This window comes from Lissotriton vulgaris, chromosome 7 (assembly GCF_964263255.1).
Source record: "Lissotriton vulgaris chromosome 7, aLisVul1.2, whole genome shotgun sequence".
NCBI classification, from domain to species: domain Eukaryota; kingdom Metazoa; phylum Chordata; class Amphibia; order Caudata; family Salamandridae; genus Lissotriton; species Lissotriton vulgaris.
This window is the reverse complement of record NC_141695.1, coordinates 627069987-627092654: the sequence shown is the minus strand read 5'-3', so window position 1 is coordinate 627092654 and position 22668 is coordinate 627069987. Positions and strand designations below refer to the sequence as shown.

General features: G+C 43.6%; 1 protein-coding gene across 1 annotated transcript in view; it reads right to left on the bottom strand.

Annotated features, from left to right (window-relative positions):
* FDXR (ferredoxin reductase) overlaps nucleotides 1-22668 on the bottom strand; it is a 418834-nt gene that overhangs the window by 185486 nt on the left and 210680 nt on the right. Inside the window, exons 8-9 of the mRNA XM_086930805.1 lie at nucleotides 7846-7930; nucleotides 7213-7409 (exon numbers count right to left, since the gene is read on the bottom strand). Of these exons, the coding sequence (XP_086786931.1) occupies nucleotides 7213-7409; nucleotides 7846-7930 (282 nt within the window). The remainder of the gene's footprint in view (nucleotides 1-7212; nucleotides 7410-7845; nucleotides 7931-22668) is intronic.

Here is a 22668-nt window from a genome sequence, read left to right as displayed (position 1 = left end):
TCAGAGAAACACACGGCCATTTTCGTATGCAGGGCGTGTTTTGGCGTTCTGAGTGACGGATGACGTCACAGTCGAAAGAACGCAAAAAACCCGCCCCGAATCCGAAAGAGACGGGGCTTGAACTGAGTGATGTAAATGTGAATGTAAATGTATTGCGATTTATATAGCGCACGTATCACCCGAAGGCATCAAGGCACTTGCTTAGGGAACCCGTCCTGGTATTCCCCTGTGAGATACCCCGGCAGGGTATCCGCAAGGTGAAAGCCAGGCATCCCGCCGCGAGGGGCCGTTGTGAAGATTAAGCAAGCTATTGCCCAGAGTCGCAGAGTGTGAACCCGTGAATCGAGTAGGCACTGGAGCGAGAATTGTCGAGTCCATAGATATTTTAGGACTCAAGACCCCGCCGGGCCGGGAATTGAACCCTGGTCCCGGGCTGACCTCTGCTTCCAGGTCTGCCTCCTCTAACCAGTGAGCCACACTTCTCCACTCTCATCCCCCTCTCATCCAATTGCTGGCCTCCGTTTAGGAAGCCAGCCAATGGGGAGAGAGGCAGGTTCAAGCCCCCCTAACTCCAAAACATAAATCTTCGTGACTCCTCCCACTACTTCGCAGTGAGACGGTCGCTCCACCTAAAAAGATCAGGGCGTGACTTCATGTTTTTTGTACAGCCAGATTTTTGTAAGCAAACAGTTGCGGTGAGATGATCTCCAGATTTCAGGCAAAAAATGCGCAAGCGTATTTGCTTAATCCAGCAAAATTGAAAGTGATCTTTAGGGATCACACATATTTTTTTTCTAGTGAGAGTTCTGCTAATGAATTTTTTAAAACAATTTAGCTGCCGGCTCATCTTAGCTAAAGGGGCAACAATGTAGCGTTAGTCTAATTTTGGCATGCTGATTGAGCGATGTTGTAATGTTGAATTTTTAGTATTACTGTGTTTAGATATAGTCATGAGCAGGGGCAAGGGGAGGTCGATCACCTGCATCTACAGGACCCTGTGTCCTAAAGCCTTGTTCAAGGTGTGGAGGGCGCGGAGGTTGGATAAGGTGGGAGGGGGATGTTTTGGTGGGGGTGGTGGGGCACTGAGGTGGAGGAAAAGTGGTCTAAAAAATCACAGTAACTCAACAAGCTAATAAAGTTAGATTCATCTGTTTGGTTTTTCAGATAAAATGCGATGAAGGCATGGTTGATATGACAGTCTCAAATTATTACCATGATGTCTAAGGGGGTTAAGATTTGTTCATTCAATGTGAGTGGCCTTAATAATTGGCATAAAAGAAATCCAATTTATGCATAGCTGCGTAGTATTTCTCCAGATTTGGTATGTCTAAAAGAGACACAAATCCCCTGGTCTCAACGTGCAACATTAGAAACGCTGGGGTACTCACTACTAGTGGCTTCTCAACAATCATCACTGATTAAGGGGGTAGCGATTCTTGCCAAACCTAACTTAGTTACAGGAGGACGAAGTTTAGCTGATAAAGCTAGGAGATGGGCTATCGTGGAGTGTCTGATAGGGCAGATTAAATTTACCCTCTGCACAATATACAGCTCCAATTTGGAAGACGCTTCTACTTTAATAGAACTTAATAATGAGCTAGCAATGTGGGGGACACCTCTTTAGTCTGTGGGGATATTAATATATCTTTATCCATTGGAGAATTAAAGAAGTGGCCCCGGAACTATAAGGGACGCAAGCCAAAAGTGTTTAAAGCTTTGTATAATCTGGTAACAGATCATGGACTAGTGGATGCCTGGGGGCACTTGAATGTGGTAAATCCGGGATATACTTAATTTTTTTCCCTCATAAAAAGTTTTTGCGTCTAGATTATTTTTATGTGTCCAGCTCATTAATTGATGGGGCTTTAATGCAAACTTTGTCAAGAATCACATCTGATCACTCTCCAATTGTGCTGGGTGTTCCTGCTCTTGCTTTTCTACCACCGATTGAATTATTTTCGTTTGACCGGAAATGTTGTCTGAATGAAGATTTTCAGTGTTGTATGTCGGAGTGGATTAGGGAATTTTTTTCTATTAATCAAAACTCTACACAAGTTGCCATAGTATGGGATTCATTCAAGGCATGTTTCAGAGGCGAGGTACTAAACTTTGTGAGTTATCAGACTAGGAAGAGAAAACAGGAGATGCGGGAGTTATATGCAAATTTGAGGGAGGCAGAAAATAAATTAATTCAGGCGACCACTGCATGTATAGGTAATTTACAAGGACTAGAGGAGGCTGTGGAGGTGGCTAGTTCCAAAATTAAAGGAGCCTGGAACGTTGATAATGCCAGGAAATACCTGGTTTATAAAAAACAAATTCACTAATTTGGTGAATCGATCGGCTGGTGTTTGGCGCTGCGCCTATGTATGAAAGAATCTGGGTGGCGTTTAGCGGGCATAAAGGATAATGCCAGAGTACGCTGCCAGGACCCAAAAGGGATCTTAGCCATTTTTCAACAGTTTTATTCAGAACTCTATACACAAAACCTATCTTCTAGTATACCCAGTTTTAGGGATTGGCCTATACTACAGCTTGATAATGTCGAAAGTTTGAGGTTAGATGAGCCAATTTCCATGGAAGAGCTTGAAGTAGCGGTTAATGGATTAGCTTTGGGGAAAGCAGCTGGACCCGATAGACTTCCGGCAGAAATGTGCAAGTTATTTTTCAGTGTCTTAAAAGATGATATGTTAAATACATTTAGGGCTGCCAAGAATGGATCTGCCCCTAAATCATGGGCAGAACCCACTATTGTGTTTTTTGGTAATAAAGGCAAGGATCCTGAATTAGTGGGCTCTTATAGGCCAATTTCACTAATGAATTGCGACAGCAAGATATACTCTAAAATTTTAGCTAATCGATTGTCTCTTGAGTATCACAAAATCAACATGGTTTTATTCCCGAGCGCAGTACCCTATCAGATGTCAATAAGGTTGTGACGTTGTTTGATATTGCGCAGATGGAGAAGTGGGAACTAGGCCTTATATTGTTGGATGCAGAAAAGGTGTTCAACCTTGTGGAGTGGGCTTACTTGTGGGAATTGATGTTAATGATGGGATTGGTACACGGTTTATAAATGTACACTTCACCGGTCGCCAAGATCGCTTCAATGGGTTTACTTTCTGAAACGGTTCAAATCACTCGAGGCACAAGGCAGGGGTGTCCCTGTTCCCCGCTCCTCTTTGCGCTATTTATAAATCCGTTTTTAGAACGACTAAGGAACAACTTTTTGATCAACCCTTTCAAGGTGAACAATGTGTCTTATTCAGTGTTTGCATATGCCGACAATATTGCAGTAACTAATTCTGACCCTGTTGTAGGGCTTCAAGACATTGAGTGGCTTGCATTTTCATTTGGGCAAGTGTTTGGGTACAAACTAAATGTTGCTAAGACACAGGTTTTAATTACTGATCAGGTGAACACGCACGATCTTTGTGTGGTAAAAGAAGTGGTATATCTTGGTATCAAAATTAGGGCATCCATGGAGGAATTGGTTAATGTCAATTGGACCTCGTTATTATGTAATATTCAAGATTCGCTGGATAGATGGTCCAGAATGCAATTTACCTTCATTGGTAGAAGTAATATTATTAATATGAATGTTTTACCTAAGGTGTTGTATGTATTTTGAGCAGTTCTGCTGGAAATCTCTGTGGCGCAACTTCAGCATCTACAGTCTAGCTGTTCTAAGTTTCTCTGGGCCCCGGGTAAACCTAGACGAGCAATGAGATTCATGACTTTATTCATTGATCGGGGGCTTGCTATTCTGGACTTTTCCTTTTATTTTTATACCTGTTTTCTGTTAAATATGCATATTTTATTAACTGGAGAAGAAGTTGGTAATATTGCGGAGGCCCCGTCTTTTTTTCAGATTCTGCTGGGTCCTATAGCACGACAATGTTTTTTTTTAAACAAATTGACGGCAGTTACTACAAGCTCACATGGTTTAAGGTGCTCATATCCGCCTTTAATGTTAGGAAAAGAATACGAAAGCTTTGCTTAGTTGAGAAAATGTCCCGGTATACACCAACAGTTGCTATAAATATTCTTCCCTCTATTTTCTGGGATAATATTTCATTGGGGTGGAGGGGAAAAGATGTTGTCCAATTGGGGGATTTTTTTGGTAATTATGGCTCTTTGATGTCGTATGAAGAATTATCACCACATTATAATTTGCCCACAAATCAATTTTTTAAGTTTCTACAGTTAAGGGATTTTATTTTCCGGAAAAAAGTCAGATCGGATTCCAGCATAGTTGTCACTGCTGTCCAACGTCAGGTCAAAATAAGGGTGCTGTATCAATTATTGTTATCCTGCAGAAAGAATGACCTAGATAAACACACTGCTAAATGGGCCACGATCTTGGGCATTAAGAATTTGAGTTTAAAGGATGCTATTATTAGATCCAGGGAGACTCTGCAAACCTGAAAGCTCAATGTTTTAAAACCTTTTTCAATTTATATTATACGCCGGCACGTATGTTAAAATGGAGGAACAGCCAAGATGGAAAATGCTTTCGATGCCGGGGGGATAATGCAGATATGTTGGAGATTTTTTTTTTCATGTGCTTCTTTGATGAACTTTACTCAACACATTGAACAATTTTTGTCTAGGGGTATAGGAGATCAAATTGTTATAACACCTGTAATGATGTTGTTGGGTATTGGACCGTATGTTGGCAAGGGTACTCCCTTATATAAACACAGATATTTTATTTTTATTGCAATGACTGTTGCCCGACTTTGCATTGTGGCTGAGTGGTTACAGGCCAAACCTCCCTCCTTCGAGTGATGGAGGGCTAAGATGTATAATTTATTTCTTTTAGAGTTTAGTTTGTATTCTGCTAAGGGGGTCAAGAAACGTAATGTTGGGCTAGGAATTTGGGGGAGGTTTTCTAATTATGTGTCCATTTGAAGTGATTCTTTAATTTATGTATTGGTTCACTGAGTTACTGTGGAAAAAAAAGAAAAAAGAAAAAAACACAAGGTTAAAGTAGCGTTATAGTTAGGTGAATATGTCAGTTACACTTAACGTGTTGAGCTAAAATAAACACAAACATTCACCAAATATAGTTTGCAGAGCTATATATAACTTGCACCCCTGCCATGCACTGCTTATGACTCCACATATTACATCACTCATGACATGTTCTATGACATCATTGATTGCTCCACACAAGAGACTTGCACTCAAATCTAATCTATTATCGAGACTCCAGGGCCAAATTCTACATCCAAATCAGACATCACTGAGTTTGGCAGCTGACTTCTGAAGTCGGACAGTACTGTTATCTAGGACCGTCTCCAGCATGCATGCAAATCTTAAAAGAAGCTAAGTGCCCTGCTACCAGACATTGCAATGCAATCAAATGGAAATGATTTTGCAAATGGTGTCAAAACAATGGTCCCAATTCCATTATATGCCAAGAAGAATTTCTACTTACGTATTTATTACATTTGGAACATTCAAAACTACAGTTCGCATCCATAAAAGTTAATTTACTGACCATAACAGCCTATTGGATATTGCTCTTACAGGCTTCTTTCTTCAAAGTACCTGTAGCTAAAGATTCTCAACAAGGCATCAAAAAAGTCTTCCCTCTTGTCTTAACACATTCATTGGCCTGCCTTTTGAATCCAACTATGTTACAACATCTTTCTTGGAAAGCAGTCTTTTTAATTGCAATCACTTCTTCTGGAGAGGTTAGCAAAAAACAAGCACTCTCCAAAATAGAACCTTATGTCATAGCCCATTCTCATAGAGTATAATTGTGCACAAACTCTGCTTTCCTAGCTAAGGCAGTATCTGATTTTCATATTAATCAGGCAATCACCTAACCAACTTTTTTCTTGAAACCTTCTACCCTGGATGAACAATCCTTCCACACCTATGGCATGGAAAGAGTTTTACATTATTATATCCATTAAAACAAGAAAATATGTGAGTCTAATCTGTTTGTTAACTATGGTAAACTGAGACCAGGAGAATCTACCTTTAAACAATCCACTCCTAGATGATTGTCTTATGCACCACAACTTCCTACCAACAAGCAAACAGACCTCTTCCAGGCAGAACCGTAGCTCATTCTACTAGGGCTAAGGCAGCTTCCATCGCATGGCTGTGAAATGTTTCTATTGTGGGCATTTGTAAAGCATCAACCTGGAAGTCAATACATACATTTTTTAGACACTATTGCCTTGCAACAGATACTCCAGCAGATTCTAGAGTAGGATTAGAAACTAAAGAATCTCTTCAAGTAGAAATTGGACAGTAAAAATAAACTGTTCACTTAATGTACATATTTTAATTAGATGCTTATAAAAAGATTAATATGTGTGTATTATAATATACACCTGTTTGGTACTAGAAATCTATCAACTTATGTTTTTCCACCTTTTTCCACATTTGAATCTGACTTTGTGACATTGAAATGTAGTACAAAAAATGTTATCAGGATGAACCTGTTGGTTTCTTCGGAATAAATTCACTCTTGAAGGATTGCTGCATTCACTATTTGGGTTCTTCATACCCTGTGTTATATTGGATGAACAATATATCAATGGCAAAGTGCTCCGGGTCCACACAGACATCAGGAGATGATTCAATGATATCAATGACGATTCCAACGATGTAAAACTAGAACTCCAAGTAAGTAACCTCTGCGTTTCAATTTTAACACACATTAGTTCTGTCTTGCCGAAAATGTTGTCTTGTTAATAGCAGTTTAACTTCTTAATACAGCAACTGGCAGCTGAAAGCTAACCTTTGCATAAGGTCTGCAACTGCGCAGCATCACATTGTTTTTCCAGTAACTTTTGATTTGTTAGAGCTAGAAAATGTTTTGGTTGAAATTTGAAAAATATGGATCATAGTGGCCCTGGGCATATTACAACGCTCCTAATTTTACCTTGGCAGCTCAAGACCTAGGACCTCATTACAAACAAGTTGTCCATTAATTATGGTGGCAATACAGGATAGAGAGTGATCAAAATCGGGGTATCAGTATTACCAGTGAAGTACAAGTTTTTCTACAGTAGGACAATAAAGAATGGGGAATAACATGTAGAAATCGGTATAACCGGATTGATGTTTGCATGTTTCCCAAACTATGACAAAACTTTTAATTCCAGTGCCAGCCAGAACTGAACCTTCATTCAACATATAACAAGTACCCAAGTATCGCACTAGCAATACCCCCTGGTGAGTTCTTACCTCCAGTCTGGTGACGGCCAGTCGGATGCCAGCTGCTCGTCCATTGGAAGAAGGAAGGATCACCTGAGGGCTTCGCAAGAACTTCAGGCCCCATTCCCGGGAAGCAGAGGCCCACTGTTCACCTTCTTTTCTCATAGGACTTTCCAGTGCAGTCTTCACCATCAGCTCGGTTAGTCGCTTTCTGGGTCTGGGAGCATCTAGAATGAATGAAGGGGAGGCATCCTCCAGTCAAGTGACAGCAGCCATCGAGTGAAAGGATAGCAGTCCAGAAGCCAAGGGAGAGCAGCCACACTTCAAGATTACACGGGGGGAAGGCCCTAAGGCCAGAAAGGGGCAACCCCAAGCTGATGAAAGTAGCTCCTTGGCTAAAGGAGAGCAACTGCTGCAATAATGGAAACCTGAACCTCAACTAAGGGAGAGATTTATGCAAGAGCAAAGCAGGGCGCTGAAAGTGTTAAAGGAAAGCATCTCCGAAGAATTAAGGGACAGCAGCTGAAGGACCAAGTAGTGCCTCACAGTAATGGCTAAAGAGACCAGTACCTTGGACAAGTTTAACATCATCAGAGGACAAGAGCACTTTGGCATGAGGGATAACAAGGTCACTGCTCTCAGTAGATCAGGCCTTTTTCTCACCTTTTATAGCCTCCCTGAGGTCCTTGAAGTCAGCTGGATGCAGCAGTGGGCGTGCTCCAGGCAGGTTAACCATCTCTCGGAGCTCCTAGTGAGATAACATGGAAACAGACCTATTACTATAATGTGATGTAACAAGGGAGCTAGTGCCCTCCAAGAAGAGGTAAAGACACTCAGGCACGAGCTGGCAAAGGATACGCCAGAAAGCCCTCTTCTCACTGTCAGAGGCAAACACACAACCTTGTAACATTAAATATTTGCAGCATGAACCTTATAAAATATAGCAAGACGAAGTGTATAACGTTGTATTTAGTAGAGAACATGTACTGATGTAAATCAACCAGGAGGCCACTACGCCAATGTTACTTGTGACAATAAAGCTTATGTGCGTTCAGATTATGTACCTTCAGCATCTGAAACATTGCGGCAGACACTCTAGTCACTTATCCGTACTCTAACTGCATGCAAGAAGTCAACTGCTGACTGATGTGTCTATAGGGATAGGCCCACTGTCCAATTCATGAGAGTAGACGAATGTGATGTGATCTGCTGATCGCAGTTAAAAGATTGGTTCAATGTCTATTCGACATTAGTATGTGAGCAGAGTCAGACAGTGCCAAGACTAGTGGTGAGGAGAAATAGATGGAGATGAGCATGGTATGTGCGGCAGTGAAAGAAGAATCTGAACCAGGAGAAAATGCTGTTGTATAAAAGAAGTGACTGAGGGCTGAACTGTATGAGGTGCAAACTGGCAGGTGCATAGCAGTCACTCTTCGATCGGGATGGGAGGGTGCAGTGGGGAACACTGGTACGTACCGACGGCCTCTCCAATGCATGGGATAGGGGATCTCAAGCACCCTGAAATATCAGAATAGGGAGTCACAAGAGCAAACACGGCCAGAGTAGCTAAAACAGTACTGGTGGGGGGCTTGGACATGATGGCGGCGAGGTAGGACCAGGGGCAGCTCTAGGCTCATGGCGGCCCTGGGCAGGGAGCGTTGGTAGGGGGCCCCGGAAGAGGGGGTCTGGGCCGGGACCCCAAATCCGTGCCAGAGGCCGCCACGCAAATATGTATCAATCCTCAGAGAATTATTATATTAAGGATATATATTGGCGTGGCGGCCCTGTGCAGGTGCAAAGCTTGCACATGCCTAAGGCCGCCCCTGGTAGGACGCTCTCTCCCTGTCTCTCCCACCAGCCGCCGATCTAAAGCACTATTTCTCGACATTGAAACGCTGAAACACCGAGATATCCCTGGCACACTTGCACGGGGTACTGAGGAGCCTGGAGATGGACACCAGCGGCTCCACGATAGTTGGTAGCAGGCTGAGGGCCGCGAGGTTGTAATACTGATTCATCGGCAGCCGCCCCGAACCCAGAGATAGTGTCTGCCGCCGGCAGAGTTAAGCAGCGGCCCATAGGGGGAGCAGCATGACACAAGACCCGAGCGGTGGGGCCTTGTCAGCTGACTGGGGGAGCACTAGTGGAGGTGTGAACAGGAAAGACCCCTCCAGAAGGCAGAGCGGGCCCAGCCCTGGGCCCACGAGGCCTCATCAGTGGCGTGTGCCTCAGGAGATGCCCTTGCAACGCGGACTGGAGGGTCCTAGGTGGATCCGGCATGAGAGGTGAGCAGCGGAGCGAGGGGGGCCCCTGGAAGGATGCAGGTCTATGTGGGAGAAAAGGCAGGCATGGTGGTGGGACCGCAGCTATTCAAAAAAGTTGGAGGGACCCCTGTTAAATTCGACAGGGTGGGGGATTTTAACACTAGAAAAGAGTTTGCAAACCCTGTCTTCGTTGTGTTAGGTAAGATATCCTAGAGCATATTGAAAGTGTTATGGATTCTTTGTCACCTATTAACAAGGTAACTGAAGAAATAGTACCAAAAGCAGGGCAGGGCTAAGTAGACAAAGGAACAATACGAATATGAAGGATTAATAACACTAAGTGAACAAAGTTTGTCAAAATTCAAACATAAAATTTATTACCTCCCGAACGGGTTACAATCTAAAAAATGCTAAAAACAATTAATACAAGCCACCTACAGTGGTCAATTCATACATTAAAGGATAAAAACAATCATATATAGTCAAAAGTGAAAACAGTCGACGCAGCGTTTTGGTGCTTTGTTTAATCTCCACACCTTCTTCAGGACATTCACAACACTTGACTTGATATCTGTAGAGTTTATCGGACGAATGTATCAATTCTTTTCATCTGATAATGTTTTCCTAGCGGTTTTATACTCGCTGAAGCTTCACTGTAAATACACGAATATTCAATGTGCACGGAGGGGCCACCGAAGATGAATGGCGTAAAAACCTGTTTTTATTTCAGGTTCATAATGATAATTTCTCGACTCTTGATGATTGTCGATTCAGAAAACTCTTCTTGGAATTCGAAGAGACAATATGTGGCTCTGTCTTGGCAATTCCGGCCTCCCTGCTCCTCCGTGCTGCCGTGTATCTTGATGCCTTCGTGATGGTGCAAGACCGCAGCAACAGGGGCCTACTAAGGCCTAGCACAATGGCAGTCTGGAAGTGAGGAGACAAGAGGCACGAGCTGCAGGCACCTGTGTGTTGGCTTGAGGAGCCCAAACGGAGGAGCGGTCAGAGCGGACGACGCCGGAGGGCAGAGTGGGTCCGGTCGCGGGCCCGAGAGTCTTCCTAGAAGGAGCTGAATCTACACCAGAGGTGAGCAGCGGGTGGCCGAGGCCTTGAGACGGCTGCAACTGCACGCGGTGCGAGAGCAAGTGAAGTAGGAGGATCAGAGCAGCAGAGGCCTTGTGAGACCTGAGGTGCTGAGGCTGCGTGTGGAGAGGTGAGCCTGAGCGAGGCTTATGAGCTTCTCAGAGCTAGTCCACAAGGCAGGCGGAGGAGAGACTGCGCCAGCTTTAGATGTACTGGGAGTTGGACAGTGGCCAGGAACTGGTTGCATCAGACACCCCCAGAGTGGCCCCAGTAGAGATTAACAGGAAGTCTTGGGACCATTATGGGCAGGAGTCTGCAGCAGGGGGTCTACGTTTAGGTTGCATCAGGCGGCAGTTGAGATTGATTAACCCTCGTATTGGCGATAGGGGAGCAGCCTGGAGCCCTGAAGTAGGAGGCATTGCGGACTCAAAGCTTCATCTCAACGTCCCTCTGAGGGAGATCACGGCTGGGAACAGGCGCCCACCCTAAGTTACGGGCCTAGAAACCCTTGGGTCAGCGAGACCTCGAACGCGTGAAGGAACAGCCGGACCCCAGTGTAGCCTGAATTTGGTGAAAAGTGCAGAGCAATGGCTGCTGGAAGCGGGAAGATCGCTCCCTCAAGGATATGCTTACAAAGCCCATGGGTGGCGCAATAGCAGAACATCATGGTAGAAGAGTCGGTGACATGGAAATCAAGGAGATGTAAAGGGACACAGACGCACTTGGAGATAGGGTGGCGGCGTTGGAAGACAAGGGTGATACTCCGTAGGAAGAGTCAGAGGTCATGAGACAAGAGATCATACTCCTCCAAGAGCAACATATCGACCTACAAACACATTTGGAGGCCCTCGAGAATTGTTCCCTCAGGAACAACGTTCGTGTCCGGGTAGTGGCGTCGAAGGCAGGAGCAAGCGATCTCTTTGGATTTGTGAGAGACCTTTTCAATCATATACTTGGAAATCAGCAGGACACTGTTCTTAAGATAGACAGAGCATACAGAGTGGGCGCCCCCGCTCAGACAAAACCCCTCCAGCAGACATCCTAGTCTGCAAGCAAGAAATAATACGCAAAGCAAAGGCGATGAACCCCATCTCATTCCACAATCAAACGCAGACTCTATTTCAAGATCTTTCCACTTTAACACTGCAAAAACACAGAGCCGTTCGCCAAGTGACTACCCATTTGCGGAAACAGAACATTGCTTACTCATGGGGTCACCCTTTTAGAGTCAACTTCCGGTGGGAGGGAAGACTCTGACAGCTGCGTTCATTGAAAGAGGCGTGCCGGCTGCTGGGACTGGAAATGCTCAGATAACATGGGGATGAAGATTGAAGATCTCCAGCCCGTGGGGAGCAACAGCCTCGCTGGCGGACACAGGGACGCAGCTGCTAACCGGCTCAGCCGAAATCGCAAGGGGACAGCAAGAAGCTCAAGAAACCATACCGTCTGCATTGGCGAAAGCCGAGGGCACCTGAGCACACAAGGGGGTTCCCCCACTGTGTTTTCTGCTGTGGGCGGCGGAGGGTGGGTGGAGCGGCGAGAACTTGGCCACAATGTGGACCCCATATCCTTTCCCGAATGGCCCAAGTGGTCATTGGCCTAACTTCAGACTTCGAGCAGGGTAAACTTGTTCATGTTTTTATGGGATCTTTGTTAATATGTTTTGCATTCTTGTTATTTGTATGTTTCGGGGACAATGTTGTGGACCTCCATCCACCCTGCTACTTTACAATCCAACCCACTATACACACACTTGAGAGCACGAGGGTCACGGGAGTAGCTCAATGGATGTTAGTGAGGAGGAGACTGTCCAGATTGAGGGCAAGCTTTAACTCCGCTTATGCAATCCTCTAAACTTAAAATTCTCTCACTTAACGTGAGAGGTCTCAATAACCCGATTAAACACTGGGCTGTGCTATTGTATTTAGAACAGATGCAGGCAGATATTTGTCTGTTGCAAGAAACCCACCTCCTGACCAGGGACTGTTACAGACTCAAAACAAAGGCATTCCCCATCCAGATGTTTTCCTCTAATTTAACCAAAACAGCAGGGTTAGCCATCTTGGTATCACAGGCTTTTAGAGACAGAGTGGTTAAGAAAGAAGCTGAGATCAAAGGCGGACTGCATGCCTATCGCTTTGCAATAGGAGGCCAGGGACTAATAGTAGGCACAATTTATGCTCCTAATGAAGGACAGGAGGGCTTCTTACATGTCGCACTAACGGAGGTCTTAGCCATGGACAAATGGCGAATACTACTGGGGGGAGACCTTAACTTAGTATTTGGCAACATGGCGGACAGGTCAGCAAAACGTCATGGGCAAATAGGCGCATTGTCTAAGGAAGGACTTTTCCGAATACTGAAACTAGGCCTAGTTGACTTCTGGAGGGATTCCCATCCACAAGTAAGGGAATATTCCTACTACTCCAATGCTCATAAAACATATGCCAGACTGGATTACCTGCTGGGCACTAGGGACATTTATTATTAAGCAACAAGCACAGAAATACTCACCGCCTCCCTTTCAGACCATGCAACTGTGGTAACAGTAGTATCGCTCCCGCCCCAGACATCGTCTCGTAGACAGTGGAGACTGAGAAACCCTATTTCAGCGTAAAGCGGTCTTGGACCAAATAAAACACACAATAGAGGAATATCTCTCCCACAATGACATTCCAGAGACTGACATATCCAATCTGTGGGGAGCATTTAAAACAGGGATATGCTGCGCTTTTGAGATGAACTCGGTGGCAGACAACAGGATGATGAGGGAAAAGAAAGAAAGCCTATCCTTACAGGTCAGGGAATTAGAAAGTATACATCAAAGGACCCGGGCCCCCAGGGTGTGGCGACACCTATCAGCGGCTCACGCCCAGTTAGCAGCACTGGATCTGGATTGAGTGGAATACACTGCTCTCCAATTACGACACTCCTTTTATGTAGGGGGAGATAAATGCGGGCGAACCGGCAGCAGCAGAGTATTCACGCGATTATGGATTTAAATGGTGATCCGATGACGGACGACACGTTGATAGCCAAGTCTTTCAGAGACTTTTATGAGCAGCTATATTCAAGACAAACAATACATGATGTAGAAAGCATTAGCTTCCTCCAAGATGTGCAAACACCTAGACTGACATTTTCCAAGCTACAATCTTGGAGGAGGAGTTTCGAATTGAGGAAGTGATCTCGGCTATATCCCGGTTGAAGTTGGCCAAATCCCCTGGCTCTGATGGCTTCACAGCCGTCTTTTATAAAGCCTTTTGCCCAGAAATTGCTCCCATATTTACCAGGCTTTTTAATTCCTTTGCTACACCAGGCGCTATTCTGGCCTCCATGGCAGTGGCTGTAATAACAGTCACCCACAAACCAGGGAAAGATAAAACTCACTGCAGTGCATACCAGCCCATTTCATTGCTTAATATAGATCTAAAACTATATACAGGTATGCTAGCGCAGAGATTGGATCAATACTGATCGATCACGACCAGGCGGGTTTCATCCCTAAGAGACAGACCAGCAACAACACCAGAAGGGTCCTACGTATAGTAGATAAGGCCTCCAGATTCCCAGGTAGTTACATGATGATGGCAATAGACGCTGTAAAGGCATACCATAGGGAACACTGCCCTATCTGGAACAAGTTTGGTCTAATTTTGGCCTTGTGGAATGATTTCGTACCCAGGTTTTAAATTGCTGTCACTTTCCCACGGCCACGTGAGAGTCAACGGTCAAAGGTTGGCTTCACTCCACATAGCCAAGGCACACGGCAGGGGTGTCCTTTGTCACACCTACTATTTGCATTATACATGGAGCCACTGGCTCACAGAGTGCGGACAAACCCACAGATACTGGGAGTTCCATTTGGGCCGGTAGGGGGGGAGACAACCACATTCTAAGCCTCTATGCAGATGACATTTTAGTGACCCATAAAGAACCTGATACATCACTAGAGACATTCCTACAGGAACTGGAAGACTATGGCAGGGCTTCTGGGTTCAAAGTAAATGTGGAGAAATTGGTAGCCCTTAACCTCTCTCTCCCCCCTCAGACAGTGGAAAGACTCAAGGGAAAGGGCCCATTTCAATGGTCCCATGACACAATTTTCTACCTGGGAGTTCAAATAGCTGCTCCCAGAGACGCTACTGCTGTTACCAACTAAACCAACTTACTCAGGCAAGTGCGCACCGATATACATAGATGGAAACACCATCCGATCTCGTGGTTGGGCAGAATAGCAGCTATTAAGATGACGGTCCTCCCCCAAATATTGTATCTGTTCCTGACACTTCCATTGCGCCCACCATTGGGCATGATCCCTAAACTACAAACACAGATCATGCAATTCATATGGGAGGGTTGTAAACCTAGGACGAAAAAGAGTCTTAGCTTCTTACCACTAGGTGAGGGTGGGCTGGTAATACCCGACCTCCAGTTGTACTTTCAAGCTGCGCAGTTAAGGCACGTAGTGGAATGGAATCAAACTGATTCTGGAAAACACTGGTTATTTCAGGATAGAGAGGTAACGGCACTTCACTGATAAAAATGCAATTTTTAAAGAAAGCCCATAGACCCCGGAGCCTCTATATTTCTGGCATCACACGGACAAAAATGGCGACAGACTAACATTAAGGACAACCTCACAACATTTCCGTCACCCCTGACCCCACTGTTTGACAAACCGAACTTTGAGCCAGGAGTGAGGGAGACAAAATGTATAGCATTTCACAGTCCCAGTGTCGCTCTATGAGCCACTTTTTTGATATCGAGGGGGTACTCTCTTTCCCACAAATCAAAGTAGATTATGGCATCGAGGAAAAAGAGCGCTTAAGGTACCTACAGCTTAGACACTGGGTCCTGCAACTACACAAAAGAGTTGCAGCAAGTCAACATCTCACCTTTTATGAGAGATGGCTTTTGTCAAAGTCCTCAGATAAGGGAATAATCTCGGACCTATATAAGATGCTCAACATGCGAAACACACATACATACAATGCAGGACGGGGTAGATGGGAGCGAGACATAGGGAGATCCCTCAGCAACAAGGAGTTGGAAGGCATATGTTATAGAGCACGCCACACTGCCAGTAACATGGCTTTGACAGACACACTCACGAAAGTGATCACTTATTGGTACTATATGCCGGAGAGATTGCACAAGATAAACCCATCAACTAGCGCAGATTGTTGGCGAAATTGCAGTGAGACAGGTACGTTGGTACATCTATTATGGGATTGTCCCCAAATCAAAAACTATTGGGCCCAAGTATTGGACGAAATTGACAAGCACCTCGAGATTCAACTAGTTTGATTCCCGGCACACATCTTGTTAGGAGTATCAGACCCATTGGCATATCAACTGAAGTCTAGGAGGGGTCGCTTGATAGGAATAGCGTTGGGTACTGCCATGCAGAATTTCCTTGCCTACTGGGGAACTCAGCAAGCCCCCACATACACAGGTTGGTTGACCCGCCTATGGCACACTCTGGGAATGGGAAAAATAACACTTACACTTGCCGGAAAGGGCGCAGACTTTCCTGAAGTCTGGCTCCCCCTTTTAGCCCTATTATCGCATGAGTTCCGCGAACTCACATGTCCCAGATACTTACGCTTGTTACGATTGCCAGAGGACGGGGTGCCACTTGCTGTGGAATAATACTGGTGTATAGAGATTTGAAACTTGCTAAGCTCAGTGCAGGGTTGAATGGAGGATGTGTGGGAGTGGGGGCGGGTTGGGGTTATGTTCCCTGAATGCTTGACTTTACACTTGTGCTCTGCGTGGCCCATAATTGTGCCTTACTGGCAGTTGGCAGTCTTCTTGGCTTTTTTTCTTGTTTGTTCTGAAAACAGCAAGAAAACAGAATTAAACCATAAAATAGTACTGGTGGGAAGTCACGGCGCATGTGCACACCCGACTGATGCTTGGAAGGTGGCTGAGGGCTGTTGCGCTTAATATTTTACCAAACAGCTCCATGAGGGGAATAGAACATATATTTATTTGTCCATACCCTTGCATTTGCATCGAAAATTGTTGTTTCCAAGGTATGCCCATGCAGGTAAATATACAGCACCAAACTGGTAAAAACTTGCACAAGATCAGTTATAAATACTGAAGATATTTTTTTTTCAAGGATTAATTTTTATCAGTTCAGTGTCACATTTTATTACGTTTATGTAATACACATCATTATTTATATCAAAACAATGTAACTGTTATGTGGTAGCCTTTTTGTCGCTTACATTTGGGGGGGCCAGGATTTCCATTTAAACCATATCCTTCAAGGTGAACCAATTTGAACAAATACTCTGGTTTGAAGCAGCAGCACAGTAGCGGCATGATTGGCCAGGGTTTATCCCACTGAAACCCACGGTAACAGCACAATGCGATACAGCTCCACATTTCACTAGGTTATAATAAAACACAAGCCCGTGGCCTCATCCGACACACAACTTGGCAGTTCAGTTCCTACTGAACAATCACAGGTACATCTCTACTGAAGTTATACAGCGAACAGACAACTCATTAGAAAAGATATCAAGGGGCGTTCATGAGACTTTATGTTTCTCCAAGACACCATCCCACATTACTTATCTCCCTACCCATCAACCTCTTCACATCAGTCAACACTGTAATTTCAGCACATGTCCACTTCTACAAATCTCTTAACCAGCTCGAGAGTGGCGGGCGGATGTGGCCTGCATGAGATGGCAATTTGCCTTTTCAAATACACAAGTGCTACACCTATATACGTGCATACATGCTTTGTTTTGTTGGTGCATTTCATGAGTCCCATCAAGCATGTCAGTGGGCTGTTACAGCAGCCTACCTGTCAGGTCCAACACGCATTACAGCTCCTCCACCCAACAGTGAGAAACGACAGGACCCCACACCATGTGATAGAAGCCTGTCTCACCATCACACACGGTTATTGACCAAGGGAACATACAGCGATGGCCCTCAGAGGAGAACTGGCATGATGGAGATAGTTACATTGAGTGTTAGGTAAATCTATTACTGAGGGAAACTGCCCTCACAAATAGAAGACACCTTGCCAGTCACCATCAGCCAATGTCTGGGTCATGGGTTACTCTTACCATACCCTGAGGTCTCTCAACTCTTATCGGTATTGTTGCAACAAAGTGGAGTACACATGTAATGGCCTCTGAAGAAAGTTTGTTTGTAGGTAACTTTATAACTATATGGGGTTATACTTTTTAGGTTAAACTACCCAAAGGCCCTCAGAGTTCAATGAGGTTTGTGCTCTAGATTTCAGACAGGTGACAACATAGGGAAACCGAATTAGATTTTGTTCATCCTTTGTTTGGTGTATTGTATTATAGCCCAAACAAATGACCAACAATAAATCTAGTTTCTAGACGTGTTACAATAAGGAATTTGTAACTATGTAAATATCAGTGCAGAAGAACAAAGAAAGTGGTGGAGATGGGAGTGAAGAAGGGGATTACACAGAAGTCAAACGAAGAGGGAGGAAGAAAACAAATATGGAGGCAGTTTGGTTGGGTGAGTGTTGGCTTGAAACTGTTGCGCTTGGCAGAACCAGTGCAATAGCACTTCTGTGTAGGAAGTTTGGGCTTGGTGTTTTTTTCACTTTAAATTGCGTTTAGTAATTAGAGCTTTCAGAAGTTGCCAAATAAGGGAGGAATGTGCTTTGGAAAAGATGATCATGTTTCTTCAGACAAAAAACTAATCTCATAGCTCTTTAATGTACAGCATGTGTTTTGTACGAGTCACTCAGAATTCACAGAAAAATAGCGGAGGAACAGTGTAAAAGTCTGCGTAAAACGATTGCATGGCTGAGCAGGATATGGGTGAAGATATTTATAGGTGGACATGTTTTGGACAGGTTATTATTATTACTATTAATAATATTACATTTTTTAAATGTGTCCAGCTAGCCCAAAGGGGTTTCCCGGCGCAGTGCAAACAGGAAAGGTAAGTAGGAGCATCAGATTAAAAAGCTAGGACTTTAAGGTCTTTACAGAAAGCCAGTAGTGAAGAACAGTTTCTCAACGGTTCTGGGAGAGAATTCCATAGTTTCGGCCTAAATATGCAAAGGAACGCCCTTTCATAGAAGCCAATCGGAACCTAGTCACAGTGAACAAGGCTCGGTTCAAAGATCTCAGAGGTCGAGTGGGCTAATAAGGCGCCACCAAATCCTGAATGTATAGTGGTCCTCGTCCAGCTCTAGCCTTGAACATGAAGCATAAAGCTTTGAATTTGATGCGCTTAGAGATCATGAGCCAATGCAGCACGTGGAGAAGATGGGAGACCGAGGCAAATTTTGGAAGCAAGAGCAGAAGCACTATCTGCAGCCGACAAATTGGTGATATAGGCGAAAGTGGAACATTTTTGTCAGCCTTTGCACCAGTGGCCCAAATGAGAGCTCCAAGTCAAGTATCACTTCACTTTGGAAGCCAAGATCTTTATTAAAGATTCTTGCATTAGGTTTAAAGTTACTGAAGCTGCCCCTTACCTGGCATGGAAACTAAACTTATCAGGCGGTTCGCCGACTACATGAAGCCAAGGAATTGCTGTTTGCTAATTATAAAAGTAAAAGATACAAGGACACACAACCAAGCATTTTTAGTTCTGTCCCACTAAGTTGGATTTTCATTCCAGTTTCTCTAGAGTCTTCTGAAACTCCACTAAACTTTTGTTGATTGAAATGATATATCTGTGGTGTCTTAAGGTTTTCTGAATGCATTAAGTTGTGGCATGTGATCTCCAATTCAGTTATCAAATTGCTAGCATGTATCTACTTTGTTGCTTTTCAAGCATACATGGTCTAATTTTATAAATGTTTGTACAGCATTCTGCTGCTCATGGAAGCCAAGTTTGCACGAATTTAATAACAATAACAAATTATAAAATTTCCCCTCAGAAACTTTCAAACGCTTGTGTCTGAGTGTTTCAGGAACCAAACAACGTAGCTAAGTGATAAAGGACATTGGACAGAGCACTAAACATTAATGCTGGGAAAACAAGCCCATGCTTATGAGGTGATACCAGTGTGGCCCCTTCACCGAGATCAGTGGTGGTGAATCTTCATTTGTATCAGATGTGCTCTTCAGCTGTGGATGCCAATGTTCTTGCTGTATTCTGGCGTGTACTGCCTTTCTATATTTCTAATGCTGCCTTGATGTTTTACTAATTCTTCACAAATTGTTACCCACTTGAAATCTGACCTTAAGAAAGCAAATACTGATCGCGAAAAACAAACTGACTGAGGAACAGAACTAGACTTCCATGAGGTCTATTAATTAATTTGTAATCTGTGATGCACCTAAAATTACATTTTGTGATAGTCCTGTACAGCTGATCTAATTAAATGCTAAATATATATTATTTCAGCAAGAAAGGGATGTCTCGAACATATGTCCCAATATGTTGATTTCTTTTTACAAAGTCACATAAAAAAAATTGCCATCTTATGTGAGTGATACCAGTGATTACCTTTACAAGTTAAAAGATATCAAGTGGGAGGACAATTATCTACTGATAGCGTTGGACGTAAGCTCATTATACACGAGTATTGTACATTCGGATGGCCTCAATGCGCTTGATTTTTATTTAAAGAAATCTCGGAGGAACAATTCAAAATACAAGCAAATGCTGCTGGAGATGGTGGATTTTTGTCTAAGCAACAATGTCTTCATGTTTAATAATTTGATGTACAGACAGCTGTAGGGTGTTGCCATGGGGGCCAGTTTCTCTCCCAGCTACGCATGTCTTCACATGGGCTGGTCGGAGGAGCTGGTCCTCATGACTGAGCACTTGGAAACTATGAAATCTAATGTAAAGACCTGGCTACGTTTCATAGACTATTTATTGGTAATATGGGACGGGAGCTTAGAGTCAGCAGAGAGATTTGTGCAAGATATTAATATTAATAATCTTAATCTGCACTTCACTGCTACCATCAGCAACACATCAGTTACTTTTCTGGACACAGAGGTCTTTATTGAACAAAACAGAATTGAGACTAGACTCCATCGTAAATTAACTGCTGGGAATTCCACCCTACACGCTAACAGCTCACATGTAAAACACCTCATCAATAGCATCCCATATGGAGAGATGTTGAGGTTAAAACGTATCCATAGCAGAGAGATTTGATTCTAGCGCAGAAGTAAAGCAAAATAAGATTTATAGAGAGGGGCTATTCAGAGAAAATAATTGACGTTGCTATCTTTAAATCGATGCAGAAAAACAGCTTGGAACTACTGAGGGGAAGTGCAAATGCAACAACAGTAGGAAATGACACCTCAGAAACTAAACAAGAGTTTAGGATTATTGTCCAGTACAGCACCCAACATAAACAAATTGAAACCATTACTAACAAAAATTGGCCCTTGATTTTAAGTGACCCAATAATTGGTAAAGACCTTCCAAAAAGACCCTCAATAACTTACAGCAGAAGCCAATCCATGAAGGATGAGCTCGTAAAAACCAGTCCAGAGAATATGGAATCAACTAATTGGCTACAGACGCATGCAGGCTTTTTCAATTGTAAAGTATGCAAAGCCTGTCTACAAGCTGTGAATAAAACCACTTACCTCTCACCATTTGATTTGAAGGAGCACAAGATCAATAAGCTACTCACGTGTAAAACGAAGTATGCAGTCTAGGTCTTGTCCTGCCCGTGCACTTTGCTCTATGTGGGGAGCACTAAGCTCCCCGTTCATAAAAGAATTCTACAACATCTTAGAGCAATCTGCAATCAAGATAATACTTATCCAGCGGCAAGACACTTCAAAGCCAAACATGATTCCAAAAGCAGTGAGCTCAAATACTTTGTAATAGATTGTGTCCCTGCAAGCAGATGAGGCGGCAATAGAGAGGAGAAATTACGCCGCCTCGAGACCCGGTATATAATTGAGTTAAACACAAAACAACCTTTGGGTCTTAATATTACAGAGGATCTGTTTAGATGTCTCTAAGGTCACAATCCAATGCATTTATGAAATATGAATTTTAGGGAGACGTAGATATATAAAATGTAATAACTTTTTATGGGTTTTAAATATTTATTAATAAATATTTATTTACAGTTTATACTCTGTAATAGAATTTCTTATATATTTTTACATATAAATCAGGTAAGGTTTAATGGGAATGAATTCATTTTCGCCAACATTGAACCAATCTAAAGTTTTTATACTTCTGGCGTATTTATGAATCATTGACAGTGCATTTATGATGAATAAGAGTAGTATTTAATATAAGAGAAGATCTATTAGGCCCATTTACAAGAAATAATGTAGATCTCTCACACATCCCTAACTTAGGGGCCGATTAGGATTGCGGTGATTCCGCATCCTCCGGCCCCGAGGATGCAGAATCACTGCTGCGGCCCTTCAAAACACCCACCGCCAGATTAGGATGGCGGTGGGATCAGCAGCGGACGGCAGATCCGTCCGCCGCTGATCCGCGGGGTGTTGGCCGCAATTTGGTGGCGGTGTTTGCAAGACACCGCCAGCCAAATACAATGTGTGTATACACATGCTTTTCCGCTGTGGATTTACCGCCATGGAAAAGCATGTGAAAAATAGCTTCTGGGGGGGCCTTGCGGGCCCCCATGGTGTCGGGGGTGGGGAGTGCACATGGGGGGTACCTATGGTACCCCCCAGCATTTGCATGTACAAGGCGGCAGGCACCACGCGGCCTGCCGTTTTGTGCATGTGAATGGAAAGCATGCATATTTAACCTTGCGGCTGGTATCTATACCAATATAAGACCAGTAGACATTATACCCATAAGTAGCTGCTAAAGCACAATGCACTTTATTAATAACAAGGTGGCAATAGTAACATCGGCGCTCCGATGTTACTTTTCGGGTTTACTTTGCTCTTGCCTGTCAACAAATGACAATAAAAGAATTAAGAATCATTAAAAAACAGAAAAATACAATAACGGAAACAATGTAACTTGTAAGCTGCTTTTCAGAAAAATAGAAAAAATCGATTTTAACAAACACTTTGTTTTGCACTATTTTACATTTGTTCTTTTAGGATTATTGGTCTTACACATAAAGTATTTCAAATTGTATATGTTTTTAGCCTGTATGCCGATAATGTATTAATTCTTTTTACAATATAAGAAATTGTTTGTAGTTTTT